This window comes from Hippopotamus amphibius, chromosome 8 (genome assembly GCF_030028045.1).
Source record: "Hippopotamus amphibius kiboko isolate mHipAmp2 chromosome 8, mHipAmp2.hap2, whole genome shotgun sequence".
NCBI lineage: Eukaryota > Metazoa > Chordata > Mammalia > Artiodactyla > Hippopotamidae > Hippopotamus > Hippopotamus amphibius.
The window spans coordinates 52595650-52614700 of record NC_080193.1 but is presented as its reverse complement, the minus strand read 5'-3'; the positions used below and the strand labels follow the sequence as shown (position 1 = coordinate 52614700).

At 46.7% G+C, this 19051-nt stretch overlaps 1 protein-coding gene across 9 annotated transcripts in view; it reads right to left on the bottom strand.

Annotated features, from left to right (window-relative positions):
• MGAT5 (alpha-1,6-mannosylglycoprotein 6-beta-N-acetylglucosaminyltransferase) overlaps window positions 1-19051 on the bottom strand; it is a 355963-nt gene that overhangs the window by 85977 nt on the left and 250935 nt on the right. For all 9 annotated transcript variants that reach the window (XM_057745771.1, XM_057745767.1, XM_057745768.1 and 6 more), the window contains one exon: window positions 18264-18397. In XM_057745771.1, the coding sequence (XP_057601754.1) occupies window positions 18264-18397 (134 nt within the window). The remainder of the gene's footprint in view (window positions 1-18263; window positions 18398-19051) is intronic.

Below are 19051 nucleotides of genomic sequence, written 5' to 3'. Positions count from 1 at the left end.
TCGTAGGTGCCACACGGATTTTGCTGAGGACTCTGCTGGAATTAAGCCCGTGATACGTGCTCGGACACACCTGCTGATCAGGCCAGTGTGGGCATTAACCAGTTTTCTGTAAAAGAGAAGCTGGCAACAGTTCTGCTCCAGAAAACAGGAGTAGAAAACACGTGGGGACGAGAGGACCGAATAAAGAAAGAAATCGATCAGTTCTGATGGTGGGAGCTCTCTGAATGACCAAGTCCCATCAGGTAGGGGAGGAAGGGCCCTGAAGCACACAGACTTTGCACTTTGTCTCCCTCAATACTGCTGACAATGTGTCCTACTTCCAAAGTGTCACCTGACTTAGATAAAGAGAAAGGTGTAAGTGAAGGTGCCATGGACACAAAATCCACTTGCCTTCCACCCTGGCACAGGAGTCCCAATCCCTGAGGGTACAGGAATCCTGATTGATAAGCCGATCAGAACTGTCCCTTCCTCCACTTTCCCTGCCTCCCTTACGGCCAAGGATGGCCAAGTGACCCCAGTCAGATAACAAGACGCATCAGGGGAAGACGAGCAGGGGATGCTTCTCTTTCTGATAACAGGAACAGACGTGGCTGGCTCCAGCCCCATCACCCTCCTTTCTGCTTTGACCACAGATAGGATGCTTGCAGCTGCCGGAGTTTTTGTGACCAAAAGCCAGCATGCGAAGTGGGATCAAGCAGAAAGACAGAAGCAGCCTGGGTCTTCAGTGACCCTAACATGGAGACACGCCTCTGCCCTGGGCTGTCGACCCCCACATGAAAAGCAAACCCTTGTCTGACCTACTGCTGGTGAGGTACTCTGCTCACGCCAGCTGCACGAGCTTGGGCCTGAAGCAACAGCTCACCTGTCTAGCATGTGATAGTTTAAAAGGTATTTTCTCAACTATATATTGTTTGATTCTCATGTCAACTCCATTAAGTAACCAAAACAGATGCTGTGAGCCCATGTGAAGGATAAGGACATGGTTTAGCACGTGAAGGGATTTGGTCAGAGCACAGAGATGGTTAGTGGAAGAGCCGGGGTCTGCCTGGGTGCACTGAGCTCACAGCACCTCGGACGGTGTTGGGAGGAAGAATCCCCCCTACCAATGGCTGCCGAGTTCCACTTGGGGGGCACAGTCCTTGGAATACGATGCTGCAAGAGTCAGCACATGCTCACAAAACATAAGTAAGCAAAGCTAACCTAATATTTTGGGCCCTGGCTTCCGCGGAAGGATGGGAAGAGGCCTGCTAGTTCCAGCAGCATCCGATAAGCCACTGGGTAAGGATGAGGAAGAGTTTTCTCCTTCCTAAGGCTCCTCCAGACCAGGAAATATGCTGTGCTGAGGGGTCACTGAGGAAGAATTACTATCTGGTCCAAGCAGTGAGGGATTTGTCCATGCAAGCAGCTACACCTCTGCTTCTGCTTCAGGTTGTTACCAAACTGCCACTGGTTTAAATTATCCAACTGCCAATTCATTCCACATAAACATCATCCCTGAGTTAAGAAAATAAAAAGACACTGCCTGATTTAGGACAAATTCTCTATTATTAACTCCAGCAAATGATCTATATCAACTCTAGCAAATGATCTAAATATTTTAAAATATAGAAAGAGGAAAGGGAGGGAAAAAGAGAAAAAGGAGAGGAGGAGAAAAGGTGAGAAGGGGGAGGAGGGGAAAGGGGGAAAGGAAGAAGAGGAAGCAGAGACGGGGGAGGGAGGGAGAAAGGAAGGAAAAGAAAGTCAGTCTTTGAACTGGATGTATCCTCTCTTTGGCAGGGGTTCAAATTCCATGCCTCCCAGACCCAGTTTCCTCCTGGAAAAGCAGGTAATGGTGCTGCCTTATAAAGCTGGTGGGGAGGTCATGCCTGTCTGACACTGCTCACTGCAAGTGCATTGGCACCATCACCATCTGGAGGCCTGGCCAAACCTTGGCAGGGCTGCCAGGACCTGGAATGATTACCAACTGGTCTAGATCAACAGGGCTGTACACTGCTCTACTCATTCCCTGTAATGGGAATGGTCATGGCCTCTGGGGTTGTGTTGGGGACAAGCTGCAGGACTCTATGGGGGACCCCACCCCCCACCAACTCCCAGTCTGCAGTCATGAAACTCCCCAGCAGTCTGGAAAGAGGATGAAATAATCAGGTCAAAGCCACTGCTGTTGGCTTCCTAGGCCCCTTCCCTCCCACCACCACCACCACCACGTGGCCCATTCTCTCTCCTCCACTGGAGCTGTGAGTTGTGACTTCATTAAGGAAATCAGATGCAGTCCCCCAGCCCACACATGGACCATCACTCCTGCCTTACAGGGACCATCCTCATCCTCAAAGTCCTGACACCTTCAAATGCTATTTGGGCTCATGGGACTACTCTTCCACCTAGTTTCTAACTTCATTTTAAATTTTTGCCCACTTTTCACTAGTTTGGGTCGGTATCTCTGTCTCTCTAAGCTCCCTAAAAGGCAGAGATATCTTTGCAAGCCATGATACGCAAGTCAGTTCCTATATATATCAGTTGTTTTAAATATAATAAAAACGGACAGGTTTCATCTTTAGATTTGTGCAGAAGGAAATGGTTTCACCCATTCAGTTCCACTAGTTCTACATACGGGATTTTAAGTCTCTATACAGAATCCTGCAGAACTTTTCTTTAAAATCTATCGATGCCATCGTGGATATATTCAGGCTCCTAGGATCTGAGGGGATGGGCGGGAGAAAGAGGAAGAAGTTAGAGAGAGAGAGCCCACTTCTTGGGAGGCGGTGCAGGGTAGGGGCTGCAGTATACGATCCTTCAGTTCAAATCTTGACTCAGCCATTTACTACATGTGGGATCTTAAATCTCTGCCTCAGTTGCTCACTCAAAAATGGGGTTAATAATAGTATTGACTTGACAGAGCTATTGCGACAATCATGCCTGGAACACAGGAAATGCTCAACTATTAGTCACAACCATCACCACCTCTTAGAGGAGCTCAAGCGAGTTAAAAATAGAATCAGGGAAGGGAGCCTCAAAGGCCGGCCAGCTGTAAGAATTCCAACTGACCGGGGATAACTCCAGCGCTCCCTGGAGCTCTGCTGTCCCTGAGGCTGCACCGGGATTCTTGAGGGGGGAGTCCGAGTTATCTTGAATACAGATGGACTCACTCCGTACGGAGGGCTGCACAGCCAGATTTTAGGAGCATATGCTGCTTATATGACTTTTATTTAAGTATGAAATTGTATATAGATGCTAAGTATGATTTGAGAAGCACACATAACTACATTAAAAAAATCTTCTCAATTGGTTTATCAGTTTCTCAATGGTCATACCTCTTCTTGTAATAAAATGATGAGTTCCGTTTCCAGAAACATTCTACATTGTAAATGATGCTCCCAATCTGTATTTTTACTATAAAACCCCACCAACCAGCTCTGTCCTTGTAGAGCCTGTTTCAAAGTCTCAATGAAATGGCTTCGTGCTGATGTAGAAGGTTACACAGGTCAAAGTCTACAGCTTCACTTCCTACCAAAAATTATTCCTCGAGGATTCCAGTTGGCCTGGGAAGCCACCTGGGTGCCGACTCACACAGACACCGCATATACCTGATCCCCCTGGCGGTGTAAACAGCACCAGCAAGAGGTCAAACTTCCTTCAACCAGCCCAACACAATCAATCAACTTCTTTGACTACCATTCTCAGATTTATAATCCGAGTTGCTTCTAACCTCATTTTAAAACAATACTTCTACCTGGCTTTTTTCCTCCAAGAAACAGCCATAAATCCACACTTCTATTTCCTTTTACTATCATGAGTTTGCTTTCTTTGCTGAGTTTCTAAACAAGGTATGGACCACAGGGAACCCATGTAAAGGCATCCTCTTTTAGGTGTGTCTGAGCCCCTCTCTGGCAAGGCCGATGGGGAACGAACTTCATCCTCCTGTGACGAAGCCAGGCAGCCTCAGGGATCTGCATTCCTGAACCAAAGACATCCAAGTTCCCCTCCCCCCAGGAAGCCTTCCTTGAGATGGGACAGTGTTGATGTCCTGGTCAATTGCTCCATGTCTCTCAAGTCTCCTAGGACCGCACATCTTCAGCTGGGCTGAAATGCTACAAGCAGGTATGTGGGACCACCGCCCAGCTCAGCCTCTGCTCTCAGTATCTCTGCGTTTTTAACAGGGTAGCCACATCCTCCTGGCCCAACCAGCTTCTGCCTGGCATGCCTGAGTACTGATGTGTCTCGTCTAGTTGTGTCTGTGCTTTCAGAAGAACCCGAACGATGCCTAGAAGTCTCATCCAAAACCATATTCCTATAAGCTGTGCTTAAATCATGTTCTATTTGAGGGAAACATTATATCAATACGATATCTCAGTTGTTCTTATAAAGCTATGCCTCACATTCAGAAAGGCACGCCTTTCAGACTGTTATAAATTCACAGGCATTATGTCTGTCTCTCCTCTCAAGAATGATCTTAACTCTTTCTTCTCAAGAACGATCTTAACTCTTTCTTCACTTGAAAGATACAATCTCCCAACACTTTTGTAACTCCTCTCTGCACGGTCCTCTGGCTTCTCCCCGTGCTGATCAGTGGGTACCTGAGACCCGCTGGTCACCCCTGGGATGCTGCCTCCTCCTTCTCTGTGGAGCACGGCTTCCAGACGCTTGGCATCATTCAGTGGGTTCTGCCCACAGACAGCCGCTGCTCTTGTCTCTCTGCTCTCAGACAGCAACTTCATTTCCCATCCCTAAGCACCACTGTTCCCATACCGGTTGCCAAACTGTTAGGGTTGGAGTAATAGTAAAAAGGCTTGAGGCAAATTACAACCACAACAGCTGTGTTTACTAAGAGCTACAAATGAACTCATCCCAGCATTATGAGAGAGGGCAGGCAGTGACTCGGAATCTTCCAGAAGCACCCCACCCTCAGGATGATCGCTGGCTGCCTCAGCCTCCTGCTACCCCAGCCAGTCCTGGTTTTTGGAAGGGATCCACTGCTGGGCACAGGGGGCCTCTTTTTGCCCACGATACTTTGATATGTTTTCTTCTCCCAGCTGTGGTAATTTACACTTAGCTGTTTACGCCTCTCGGGGGAGCTGCCAGTCACGGACAGAGTTAGCAACTGGATGGCGGTTCTCCGGAGGGGCACCAAGAAACCTACTCTCCACCCCTAGGGCCCTCAAATGCCTCCCTAACCACCTGTGACAAGACCTGAAATTCCACCATTCATCATTCACACCTTTGGACCATTGGTGACCTCTCTAAAGGTCATGTTGCAGTAAAAGGAATGGCATCAAGAGAACTATCATCTATACCTTAAGGTGGATTCGTTTTTTCTAAATGTTTCTGAGGCTTTGTTTTATCACCTGTAAAACTGAGGTTATGTGGAAGTGCTTTGTAACTTCTTAATTCCTACAAATTCTTATTTGAATTACTGGATTAAAAGGCAAGCTTTCTTGAGAGAGACTTCACTGGAACCCTTAGCTGCTGAAGGCACCCTCGCATGGATTAATTTAAGCAACTTGCTGTTTCCATGAAAATAAGAGGGTGGGTCCTTGGGGGATGGGCCTGGGGCTAGGAGCACTGGATACTGCCTGGTAAAACAAGGGCACACACATCTTCTACAGCAGTGGTCCCCAACCTTTTTGGCACCAGTTTTGTGGAAGATAATTTTTCCACGGACAGTGAGGAGGGGATCGTGCAGGCGGTAATGGGAGCGACGGGGAGCGGCAGATGAAGCTTTGCTCACTCGCCCGCCCGCCACTCGCCTCCTGCTGTGCAGCCTGGCTCCTAACCCGGGGGTTGGGGACCCCTGTTCTACAGCATGAGGTGGTTCTTGGCTACGAAGCCGCCATCCAGCATGTGTGGAAAGGAAGCGATTAAGGTTTTACTGACCTAGGAAAATTCTGACTACCTAGTACAGTGTTTCCCAAACTTGCCTATTTAAAAGAAGCACCTGGAGCCACATACAATTCCCAGGTCCTTTCCCTGGAGGCTCTGATTCAATGAGGCCGAGCAGGGCCCCTTACATCAGGATGTTTAACAAATTCCCATGTGGAACTTATGATCAGGCAAGTTTGTTTAACATTGACCTAGATTCTAAGCACCAGCTTAAGCTTTTCTGGAGTTTTCTTGGAACAGAGGCTGGAAATCATTTCAGCAACCCACCCCCCCACCCCATAAGTCACTGCTACCCCAGAGGGTCAGGCCAGGTCCCTGCGTGGACCTACAACAGAGCTGCTGTTTGAAACTGTACCCCTGAGAGGCTCTGTCAGCTGACTTCAAAGGAGAGGTTTTCACTCCCCTATGGGAAGGCGCCTGAAGACTTCAGAACATTGTAGATAAGCAATAAGCCAACAGGCTCCAAGTCCCAGATACAGAGTCAACAGCCATGCCTTCTTCCCAGCCACCCCAACCACCAACCCAAAGGTTGAAACTCTGTTTCAACCACAAGACAACTTGGCAGAAGCAGCTCTGTCAGGTCCTATCAGGGCTGGGCTCTGACGAGAAGAAAAACTCAAAGCCTCACAGACAGATTTCAAGAACTAAGGCTTCCTGCTGGAGCAGCAGGCTGAAAATGGCCTTCATCTTACTCTCAAAACTTCCCCTATGCCTCACAATTTGACGACTTCCATATGGACCATTCAAAGGATGCTGTGGCCCAGAAGAAACATGGAATTCATTCTTCCATTCAAAGTTTCTTCTGTCACTTCACCCTCTTCTGAGGAAACCTACTCCCTGAGAGCAGGAGACTCAAAGGGTGGCTTCTTTCCGGCTTCCCTAGGGCAAGGTCACAATCTCAAATACCTCTGGGGGCCAAGCAGGCCATGGAGGTGAGAGACGGCCCTGGAAAGATTTCCGTTCCTGGAACACCCCCTAACCCACATGCGGAGGTAGCCACTACTCAGCTCAGCCACTCTTTGGCATGTGAGGAGTGAGTCCAGTTTGCCACACTACCAACATTTTCAAGAGCAACTGGGGACTCTAGCTTTTCAGAGGAACCTTCCCAAACTGCAAATTTCCCAATTTAAAAACTGTTGTGTTGGGAATTCCCTGGCGGTCCAGTGGTTAGGGCTCCGCACTTCCATGGTGGCGAGCACGGGTTTGATTCCTGGTCGGAAAACTAAAATTAAAATCCCACATGCCATACGGTGCAGCTTAAGAGAAAAAAAAAAAGGTGCTGGCTAAACAAAAATGTTCGTGGGGTAACCTATGTGGGAAAAAAATCTGCAAAAGAATATACATATATATCTTTTATCTATATACTCTTTTTCAGATACACACATACATATATATAAAATCGAACCAGTTTGCTGTACATCTGAAAGTAACAAGATTGTAAATCAACCATACTTCAATAAAAAAATAATTTAAAACAACGTCTGTGGGGGTTTCTCCTTGAAATGCCCTCTCCTGTCTCTTTCCCTCCTGCCCCTTTCCACCCACCTTCTACGTACATATCCTCTCCGGCTGCCAGTACACTTCAGGCAGCCCCACATCCCCTGGCACCAGTGACCCCTCTCCCAAAGCCGTGCCAACGTCCCTGCAGCCAACAGTGGCGGTGGGTTAGTGGCTTCCCAGGCGGCCTGCCTCACCTCTGGATTGGCGCTGACAGCTGACTTATGCTTTGTCTAATTGTCCCCGAAAGCTCGGGACATTCACGAGCAGCACGTTTACTGCCTTTGCGGGTTATCCAGGACCAATCTGGTTCCTCATCTGTTTGGCGTCCCTGTGGAGTTCTCACCTGCCCACCTGCAGCCTCAATCAAGCCCATTTCTTCAAGCAGTCTTCATAAAGCACGCTCTAAGTCTCCCCACATGGTACTCCTTCCAATCAAAAGGCTCTAATTTGCCTAGATGATAATAACAGCAAAAACTAACAGATACTAATGAATACCAGGCATTGTTTTAAGAGCTTTGTATTTATTAACTCACGTGATCTTCCTAAGAACCCTAAAGTAAGTGCTATTATTACCACTCATTTTACAGATGAGAGAAGAGAGGCACAGGGAGCCTAAGGCACTTGCCTGGGATCACACAGCTGGTCAGGGCAGAACCAGGATGAGATCTCATCAGAGTCACCGCCACACCCTGGAGCCCACTGGGTGCTCTCAAAGGCATGGGAACCACCAGCCCTTCATTTGTCACTCCTGAAGGGCCACTGCCGACTCTGACAGCTCCCCCACACTGCTGACTCACACAAGCTTACTGTCAAGGACCCCCTGAAATCTCTTTTACACACACAAATGCTAAGTCCCAGCAACGCCGTCCTTTCCCCAGGCAGTGAGTTTTATAGCCTCTGTGCCTGGCCTGGCCCAATTATCATCCCGCTGCCCTACTTCTGACGGCCCATAAAGCTGTCCTGGAGGCAATCTTCCCTGTGCCCTTGCTCCTGAAAGAATTAGAGGAGGCCGAGAAGGAGTTGAGATTATAGAATCATGGAACTCTGGGGAACAAAACCAAAGAACATCCAGGCCTCTACCTCATCTTACAGATGAGGAAAGTGAGACCCGGAGGGCAAATGAGTTCCAAGGATACGCAGTCGGCGAGCGGTGCAGCTGAAATTAGAATCTGGGCATCTGCTTTCCCACCCAGGGCTCCTCCAGCTGCTCCAGACTGTCTCCAATCCACGTTTCTGGGCTTAAATGGAAGGATGACAAGGAGGATGTGCTCTCTTTGCCAGTCGACAAGGAAACCTCAGTGGGTTTCAGATGACAGCAGAGAGCTGGCTGAAACAGGAGACAGACCGCTAGGATGATGAGATGGGGGGAAAGGCCACCCAAGGCTCTCTGAGCCTCGAATTCAGAGTCCATTCCTACACACGTTTGCTCCTCACACACCGACGAACTCACACCAGATGCCACGCGGCATCAGGTACCGTCGGCATGCAGCCCATGCTATTTTTGAAAGTCCTTAAGTTTCTTGGACTGTAGCCCTTGAAGTCCTAAAAGCCAATGATTCATGCCTGATGTTTCTCTTTGCATTTGGCTTCTCTTCCTTGTTCTCCCCACCTCCCCCCACAAGAGTGTACATGAATGTGGGAAAAGGCTCTGCAGAGTGACTGCCCTTTATTGTGGGCCAGGCCCTGAGCCACGCAGGATGGCACGCACAGGAGACTGAGGCTTGGCCAGTGGCTGCCCTGGAGGAGCACATCTGCACGGGGACATGGACGTCCTCCCCAAGGAGAGGCAACGTGCTCCCTGCCACGGGCAAGTGTGGTCTCGCAGGGCTCACGATGAGGTCTTTTCTGATTGACTCCCCCGCCCTACCCCCGTGGCCCCAAGGGGAATAAACTAGGGGAGATACAGGGATACTTCTGAAAGCTCTCCTGACTGGAACCAAACCGCGAGCTGTGATCATAATGTTTTCCAGAAAAACTTCAACAAGACTGATTTCAATTTCATTATTTCAAAAGGTATAGGCCAATTCACATATATATAACGGAATACTCCTCAGCCGTAAAAAGGAACAAAATTGAGTTATTTGTAGTCAGGTGGATGGACCTAGAGTCTGTCGCACAGAGTAAAGTCAGAAAGGGAAAAACAAATACCGTATGCTAACGCATATATATGGAGTTTAGAAAAATGGTACTGATGAACCGAGTGGCAGGGCAGGAATAGAGACGCAGACTAGAGAACGGACTTGAGGACACAGTGGGGGAAGGGAAGGCTGGGACGCAGTGAGAGAGTAGCACTGGCATATACACACTACCAAACGTAAAATAGATGGCTAGTGGGAAGCTGCTGCAGAGCATAGCAAGATCAGTTCGTTGCTTTGTGATGACCTAGAGGGGTAGGATAGGGAGGGTGGAAGGGAGGCTCAAAAGGGAGAAGATACGGGGATATATGTATACATATAGCTGACTCACTCTGTTGTACAGGAAAAACTAACACAATACTGTAAAGCAATTATACTCCAATAAAGATTTAAAAAATGGTAAAATAAAAAAATGTATAGGTCAATTTGACTGAAGGTAGGTATAAATGTATCTGGTTTATCTCTACCTCATCTGCGAAGAAAAGTCTGGCCAAGTATTTTGAAGAACAGGATGACAAGGTATAACCTACTTACAAAAAATGTGTTCTTTTCAAGGATGTCAGTATATCCTTTAATGACGAAGGTCTTTGGCGATTCATTAAAACAATATACTAAGAGTCGTTAAATCCTATTATAAAATAAAACAGCATTTCTCCAAACAACTCCCATTTCCAACTTTGCATTAATTTAAACTAAGCCCAAATCAACGAAATTAGTGGGCTAGATAATGACATAGTTTCTGGAATGGGATTCTATCTCAGACTCAGAGATCACCTAGTCTAGAGACTTTCAAGATTTATTTTTGGTTGTTTAAAGCCGTTGAACCCTTTCTCCCAGTGAAATTTGACTGGAAATCCAAATCTATGCCACAGATAAACCAGAGCTGCTGCGGTGAGTGGGGCCCACCCTGTGCAGCCACCCTTTTACTTCCCGTAGCAGCTGGTCTCCAGGGCTCCAAAGAACACAGGTGAATAATTACTGATCTCATTCAGGGCTTAGCAAACTTTTTCTGTACATGGACTCACAGCAAATAAATATTTTAGACTATGTGGGAACAATTAAGGTCTCTGTCATATATTCCTTTGTTTTTACATTTACTTCTTGTATTTTTTGCAACTTTCGAAATGTAAAAACCATTTTTAGCTTGAAGGCTATAGGCCCACAGGTCACTGTTTGCCAACTCTGATTTAATTTAATTTTTAACAGCCTTATTGAGGTATAATTGCCATATAATAAACTGCACATTTTTTTAAAACTTGCACCCATGGCCATGTGTGCTTTTCAAAGGCAATATAATGGTTCTGGCAACATCATAACAATGAACATTTTCTCTCCCAGATGCTTGGCTTCTGAGGCCTCTTGTACAGAATAACATATTCAAAAGCCTGTTTCCTTCCCTCACATGGTCATCTGTTCAAATTTTTGCCCTCTAAGGAAAAAACTGCACATATTTAAAGTGTACAATTTTATAAGTGTTGACATATGGATATAACACGAACCCATCACCACCATCAAGACGGCAGATATACCCACCTCTCTCCCTCACCCCTCTCCAGGCAGTGCCCATCTGCTTTATGTCACCATGGATTAGTTTCCATTTTCTAGGGTTTTATAAACATAGACTCATACAGTATAGACTCTTTTTTATGTTAGGTCCTTTCATTCAGTGTAATTATTTTGAGGTTTACCATGTTGCTGGGTATATCAATAATTCACTCCTTTTTACCAGTATCTTCTTCATTCCTACAGAAGGAGGAAAATGAGGCTGGAGATGCTGCTCAAAATCCCACAGATGACAGTAGAGCTGGTCCAGAGACAGGTCCCAGCCTCTTCCCAGGTCCTCTCACTACTAATTTCACCAGGGGTTTTGAAAACCTCTTGACACTTCCTTGTTGTCTGAGGAATTTGCACAGGTAGAGCTCCACTCCTTTTTCTTTAAATCCCTCCTTCCAGTGTCCCTCGGACCAGAGAGCACAGGGCAATACCCAAAGCAAAACACATTCCCCAAGTTCCACAGATTGGAACTGCTAAATCAAAAGGAGATTGATTCATTCATCCAGTAGTTACTGCGTGTCTACCTTGTGCCAGGCACTGTGTTGGGTAGAATAAAATCAATAATGACTCCTGTCCTCAAACTGCTCAATTTCTTAGCAATTAAGAAGAGACTGACAGAAGAAGAGAAGTACGTGATCACAAAATGATTAAAATTACATAAAAAGAAGGGAGAGGATACGGTGATAGAGATGGGGAGAGGTGACATTTGGTTGAGGACATATACGTGGGACAAGGTGGCCCTGGGAGGCGAGGGTTGGGGCGAGCCAGGGCAGGGAGCCGCCCTTGCAGGGGATGAGCCCCTGGCATGGAGGGAGTGGGGCCCTGAACTCTGCGTAGCCAGAGCCTGGGGAGCAGATGGAGAGAGGTGGGTGCAGAGCACATGTGGCTTCCTCTCAGAGAGCCTGCTCAACCACCGACCGAGACCGGATTTCACTGGAAATGCAATGTGCTCTAAGTGTACAATGAAGGCATTGGAGAGTTTTGGAAAAGAAGGAACACAATCCAATCTACATTTTTAAAAAGATCACATGGACTAATGCTCTGTGGAGAGTGGATTAAAAAGGGCAGGAAGTTAGGATGAGAGAAGGGAAAGGTTATATCACATTTCTGTTTGCAGTTGTATGGATTTATATCCCGTATGATGCAGTACACGCTTAGAAACTGTTTTTGTTCTCCCTCATTTGCACATTTGCACTTTTGTTTTGAATGGTTAATTATATAGAGACGCTTAAAAGAATATTATAGACTAAATGCAATGTCATCTCTTTTCTAATGCACTGCCTAGTATACCAGGAAATGCCTCAGAAACAGGATTCCAATTTACAGTTGATTTATCAGAAGCTTGAATACAGGATAAACATTGAATGTGAGAAGCAACCGTAGTAGTGTAACATTTTTATTGGAAAAAATGGTAGTTCTGTGGGATATCTGTTTGGAGATCTCACTGTTTAATAATTGAAATGTGATAATAAAACTATGTTACAAGTTAAAAAAAATCATTTTGCTCCCTTGCTCTGGAACCTGTGGGTATGGGACTACATGTCGTTTTAGGGGACATTTTAAAACCACAGTCTTTCATAAAGAACAGACTTGTGTAAATCAACTATACTTTGATAAAATTTAAAAAAAAAAAAAGAAGACATGGTTGCCAAGGGGGAAGAGGAGTGGGAGAGGGATGGACTGGGAATATGGGATTTGCAGATGCAAACTATTATACATAGAATGGATAAACAACAAGGTCCTACTGTAGAGCACAGGGAACTGGAAACTATATTCAATATCCTGTGATAAACCATAATGGAAAAGAATATGAAAAAGAAGGTACATATATGTATAACTGAATCACTTTGCTGTACTGCAGAAACTAACACAACATTGTGAATCAAATATACTCAGTGAAAAACAAAACAAAACAGACAAAAACCCATACAGTCTTTGTCATCTAGATAAAAAGGAGCTTTCCAAATTCAGGTGAGACTAGCTGACTTTGGTTGCTGCCAGGGCAAGCTAGGGCTGCAGCTAGACAGGCCCCTGGGGTCTGGAGCTAGAAACAATTGAAAGTGCTCAAATCAGGCATATTTACACACACAACATAACCAAGAACCCCCAAACAAGCTAAAAAGACCTCCGATAAGATAGATCCCTGCCAGGGACTATTTGCCAAATGTGTCCTCTAGTAGGGACTTGGTTTACATGGGACATGGCGTAGTTCAGGAGTCAGCAAACTTCTCCTATAAAGGGCCAGGTAATAAATATTTTAGGCTTTGCTGGTCATAGAGTGTCTACTACAAGTATACAACGTTATCACATTAGTGCAAAAGCAGCTATAGACAACGGATGGGTGTAGCTATGTCCCAATAAAACTTTATTTACAAAAAACAGATTTTGCTCAGGGACCAGAGTTTGCCAACTGCTGACGCAGCTTCAGGATTGGAATCTGAGTATCTGTGAGCAGGCTGGTATTTGCCAGTTCCCCACAGGCTCTACCTTGCCCCGCCACCCCCATCTCACATCCCCATCGATTCTCACTGTTTCTGATCTGACCCCAATAATATTAATAACAGCAGCAAACATTTATTTAGACTTACTCTGTGCCAGGCCCTTTTCTAAGCCCTTTACAAATATTATTGCATTTAATCACTACAGAAACCCTACTGTCATCATCCCCTAGGAAAAATGAGGCCAAGTGCAGTTAAGCAACTTGCCCAAGATCGGGCAGACGTGGCAGAGGCAGGATTTGAACCCAGCTACCTGGCTCTATGTCTGTGTTCTTAACCACTATGCCCTACTGCCCAGCAGGCGCTGAATGTACAAACCAGGACAGCAGATGCCCAGGAAGGTACTGGGCCTCCCATCTCCTCTCAGAGTCCACTGCTGACCACAGGCGTGCCCCACTCCAAGGGGCCAGGGGCCAGAGACTAGCAGTGGTAATGCTAGCAAATGTGCGAAAATGTGCTTCGTGGGAAGTGAGACGTGGGGGGTGACTGGAATCAGGCACTATTGGGGGTAAAAAGTAACATGAGAGCTGGCAGCCTGACAGAAGGAACAGGAAGGCCACAGTAAAGAGGAAAAGGGGATTATTTTTTCACTGACTGGCCTGCTACTTAGGGCCAAGCACGCTCCACAATCCCATCCCAAGGCCTAGCGCTCTGATCAACAGCACCTGAACATCACCTGGGTGCTTGCAAGAAATGCAGGGTCTCAGCCCCACGCCAGAAGGTCTGAGTTAGAGTCAGCATCTTCTAACAAGATCCCAGGTGATTCACATGCACTATGATGGCTGAGAAGCCCTGCTCTATGCGGTAGTAATTACTGCTCCCATTTCACAGGTCAGGCACCCCAGGCTCAAAGCGGTAAATTACCTCTCACACTGGTGAACTGCAGACTAACGTCTGAACTCCAGCTTGTGGTTCAGAGGCTATGCTTATTCCTTGGAGGGGCTCAAAGCAAGGCCTTCAGAACACCTCCTTTAGCAGCAGGTGTGTATCCAGAAGTAATAAAACATCACAGTGGGATCACACATATCTAAAATGCTGACTCACCATCAACAGAAGAGTCAGTGGTGCTCAGGATACTATTTTTAAAGAAACATGGAAATAAAGACTACAGTTAAGCAAGATTTCAATTACTTCTAATTTCTACAGTTTTCAAAATCCCTTATTTTTACAAAATTGCCTAATTTTTCACTCCCTGATGACCTAAGGTAACAGGATGTTGAAGGACTTTGAATTCAGCCACTGGATAGACATCTCCCCTTCCAGGCACACGTGTTAGCTGACGCCAATGACCAGACTGCCGCAGGGTAGATATGGAGACCCTAGAACTGTGGGCTATCGGGCTGAGAAAGAGACTTGTGCTTGGAATCAGGCTGTACATAGTCTCATTTGATGCTAAGGGTCTTGGGTAATGATGCTCCCTAAGCAGGCATCTTTCGGTTCTGGAATCAGACAGCAAGGTCCCCTCTCTCCCCACTACCTCTCCACTATGTATTATAACATCAGGACAAAACCACTGTATTGTGTACCTTAGCCATAAACTGGGGACCAGTGGGAGGAGCTGAAGAGTTGCCCCACTCTTCCTTATCCTGAATATTTAACAGACTGTATTTCTTGATAGGCATTTGGAAGGCAGAGAAGACATATTTTAGAAGATATCCTTCATATGACTGTAAGGAACAGAAACAACTCAAGATATACTAAAAGGGAACAGTGTGTGAAAGACATGAATGATCTGGAAAAAGAAAGCTTCCAGGAACTCCAGCAACTACTCTTTCTCTCCAGGCTACGTGGGTGGTTTCTGTCTGTCTGCCTTCCTACCTGGCCCTTGCAAAGCACCCCACATCTCTCACAGTGGTACCTCTCCTCCCTATGGTTCTGCTCCATCATTTTCTCAACAACACCCTCTTCCTTTCCAAACTGGTCCTGCTTCCCCATCACTGGACTCCTGGAAGGCTTTTGCCTGAGCCTCATCACGACTCTGGACACATGCTTTTAACTTCTGTCCCCACGGCTCACTGCCCTTCTATTTTCCAATGTCAAGTGAAGAATACCATTGACCCAGCTTGGCTTTCTGAGCCAGAATCATGGTAGCCAACCACCAATGAGCCAGACTGCCTTGGGTCAGAGGACAACCCCCTAGGCCAATCAGCGAAGGGTGGAGGGGTCATGGGGTGGCATTCCCCAATCACGCGCTTCGGCAGGTGGCGGGATGTGGAGTAGGAGGGATAGCATAGCTGCTATCTTCAGAATTTCAGTGAGTCCTAGAATCTGAGGGTGAGGGAGGATGGCCCGAATCATCTGGTCCAAACCTGTGCCCGCCCACATGCCCCCACTGCCATACCAAACTTCCTGGGACTGACAGTGTTGCTCCCCTTCCCAAGGATGTCTGAGGCAAAGGTGTTTGGGTGGGAGGAGAGAACGGAGCAAAAGATGGGAAAAAATTACACTGACATTCCTGCTAGCTAAAGTCAGTGTTGAACACGACAGATTTCTATGCACTAAGTACTACTGGATGGGGAAATTTTGAAAACAGAAACTAAACTCTCATACACCGTGCTGTGTTCAAAAGTCTGAGATGATGTCCTGAATTTACCTGAACACTTTACAGTATATTTCACCTTTTGGGGCCTTTCGCATCAAAGAATGCTGGGTAGTAAATAATGACGTATTAAAATAGAAACACCACTCTAGATTTTTGGTATTCAGACAAATGCTAATGTAGACACACTGCCTACTCGGCGTTTGGTAATACTTGGATGATGCACGGCATGGGGAAACTCAGGTCACCTGTGGGGTTTTGGAGGGATTTCCAACCCTAAATCACTTGAGCCAACATGGTTAATACTTTAGGGATTCTGATCGGCATCAAGCAAATCATCCTTTTACTGGCAGTATTATTTTGTCCAAAAAAAGGTGGCCAAAAAGCTTTCAGAACCAATTTATTGTTTTATTTTTCTAGAGAAACTGAAAAAGCTGCCAGAAGCGCCTAGGAGGAAGCTGCACTTGGGTCCAAAACAGAAGTCTATAATTTCAAGGTCAAGTCTGTGTGGACGTGCAAACTACTTTTTTTGAACAGGTACAAGAGGGAGAAGGGAGTTACATTTCTTTTTTTTTAAAGAGCCCGTCTTCCTAAAACCAGTGCCATGATGCATTCATTTTACAAAAGAACTGAGAATGAGAACATCCAATGCACCCTTTTCAACCCAAGTTCACGTGAATGTCAGCTGAAAAATGCTCTGTTCACACAGGGCTGATTTTGACGCAAAGGAAGCAAAGATGTATAAATTCATGGGAACACTTTAAATAACCATTTAGAATCTCAACTGGTTTTATTTTACTCGAGAGGAGAAAATGTGGAATAATACATTAGGAAATAAATCTTATTATCCAGCCCTAGTTTCTCAACCTTGGTACCACTGATATTTTGCACCAGATAATTTTCTTTGTTGTGGGGCGACCCTGTGCACCGTTGGATGTTTAGCAGCATCTCTGACCTCTGCTTAGTACATGCCTGGGGTCCCTACCCTCAATCATGACAACCAAAATTGTCCCTAGACATTGCCAGATGTTCCCTGGGGCGGGGGGGGGGGGGGGTAAAACTGTCCCCAGTGGAGAACCACTGTACTAAGACAGGATTCTAGCTGTTTCCAGCAAAGACAGGTACCTGGAAATAAGTCAGCTTCCCTAGAAATAGGCTGATGTGTTGTCCCTTCTACACAGTTAGCATTTCAGAACGGAAGAGGGGATGAAAATGTTTTCCCTTTTCTGAACACAGGGTCAGAAGGCCAAGAACAGGAAATCTTCCACCTGTGCACCATGTGCAACCTCAGTGGTCAGATTTCTAATGTCCTCAGTAAGGGAGACATGGTAACAGGAGATCACAGTTCCCAAGCATTCCAGAAAGTGATTAACTTTTATGTTTAGGAAGAGGGATGATTTTGACATCCTGGAGACTATTCCATCTTGCACAAACATACCCTCCAAAAAATCTGCAACATTTGCATACTAAGGTGGACTTTGCTTATAAAAAGATTTGCACGCCATGTCAACAGGTCACGCCCCAATCCGGTTCCCCTTCTCTCGTACCTTCCCCAGATGGGGCCTGGAAATCACCCAGGGGGGCCAAGCGGCTCTCTATGACCCGACAGTCCAATGTTCTTGGAAAACCTGGCTCAGCCTGTGACCAAGAATGTTGTTTCAACCAAGGTGTCCCCAAGTAAACTGCCTGCAGTCAGCCCAGGCAGGCATCTCCATTCCCTGTTTATTGAGTACTGACCACAGCCAAGAGGATGCGAGGGCCACCGCCCTCCCCAGCAAAGGGAGCTGCCTCCCTTTACAAACCATTTCACAGAAGTCAGAGGAAATGAATCACTTGGCAAAGGGTCTCCCTGTGCAATGCCTTGCCCCAGAAAGGTATCCCGCCCCTGTGGGGCCCTGGCTTCTGGGAAAGGAGGCGGCATGTGTCACTTCCAACGTGCAAAGAGTAAGGGGCTCTGTTGTGTAGCCACTGCACAGATGAGCAGGTACAGCCTTTGTTAGACACGCAAACGCCCATCAGCCTCGAATTCCTGAATGTTCTTGTTTACTTCTGAGCAGACCCCGTTAAGCTGTGGCCACTTGGCTTGATTACTCCCTGGATCAAAGTTAAATTACACGACAAGCTTCTTTTCAGAACGAGAGGCACGTGCACAGCCTGACTCACCTTCCAGAAGCTATCCACTTTGCCGTACACCAGGGACTGGTTCTGCCTCTTGATTTCATTAATGTGGTGGATGTCGCTGGAGTTCAGGTGCTGCTCGACCACGAACCCCAGGAAGCTGTTGTCTGGGGTGTGAGCTGGCATGGAAAGGAGGGGACAGGGCAGTTAGGATTCAATCAGCAAGAAGAAGCACCAACAATTACAAATTTCATGCAAGCCACCTTGTACACATTTAAATGCTTTTATTTCACCGTGTTCTCTCTCACCTAGGAGGGGTGAGGGGTGGCCTGCTCCCACCCGGACCCAGCTCAACCTTCACAGAGAACAATTCTCTCCAGGATGGATTAACTCAAGTCCAGTCCTGCTTTTTTCAGTGGAAAGTCCACCTGTTTCAAAACCATTCAGCTGGGTTCTCTCCTCCTTCTCGTTTCCTCAGCATACGTCTCGTCTCCTTTGTCCAGGTTTTACCAACGAGTGGCCAGAAATCTGCAGGGAGCAGGGCTGACTCCATGGTCCTCAACAGGGTCGGTGGGCCCTGCACGCTCTCATCAGACTCCAGCTGTGTTCCCCACCCAGGAGGGTGCAGGGGTCTTTGGGGGCAAAACTAAGCAACATCACCCCAACTCTGCACCCCCTCTAAGAATCACTCGCTAATAGAAGATGTAATTCTGGGGCTGTGTCCTGAACGGAGGGATGGGATGAAGACAGCATAAAAGGCGAAGCTCACTGGGATGGAAACCACCCCCGAAAGCCAACCACCCTAAAGAACCATGTCTGGTCTCTAGGATAGA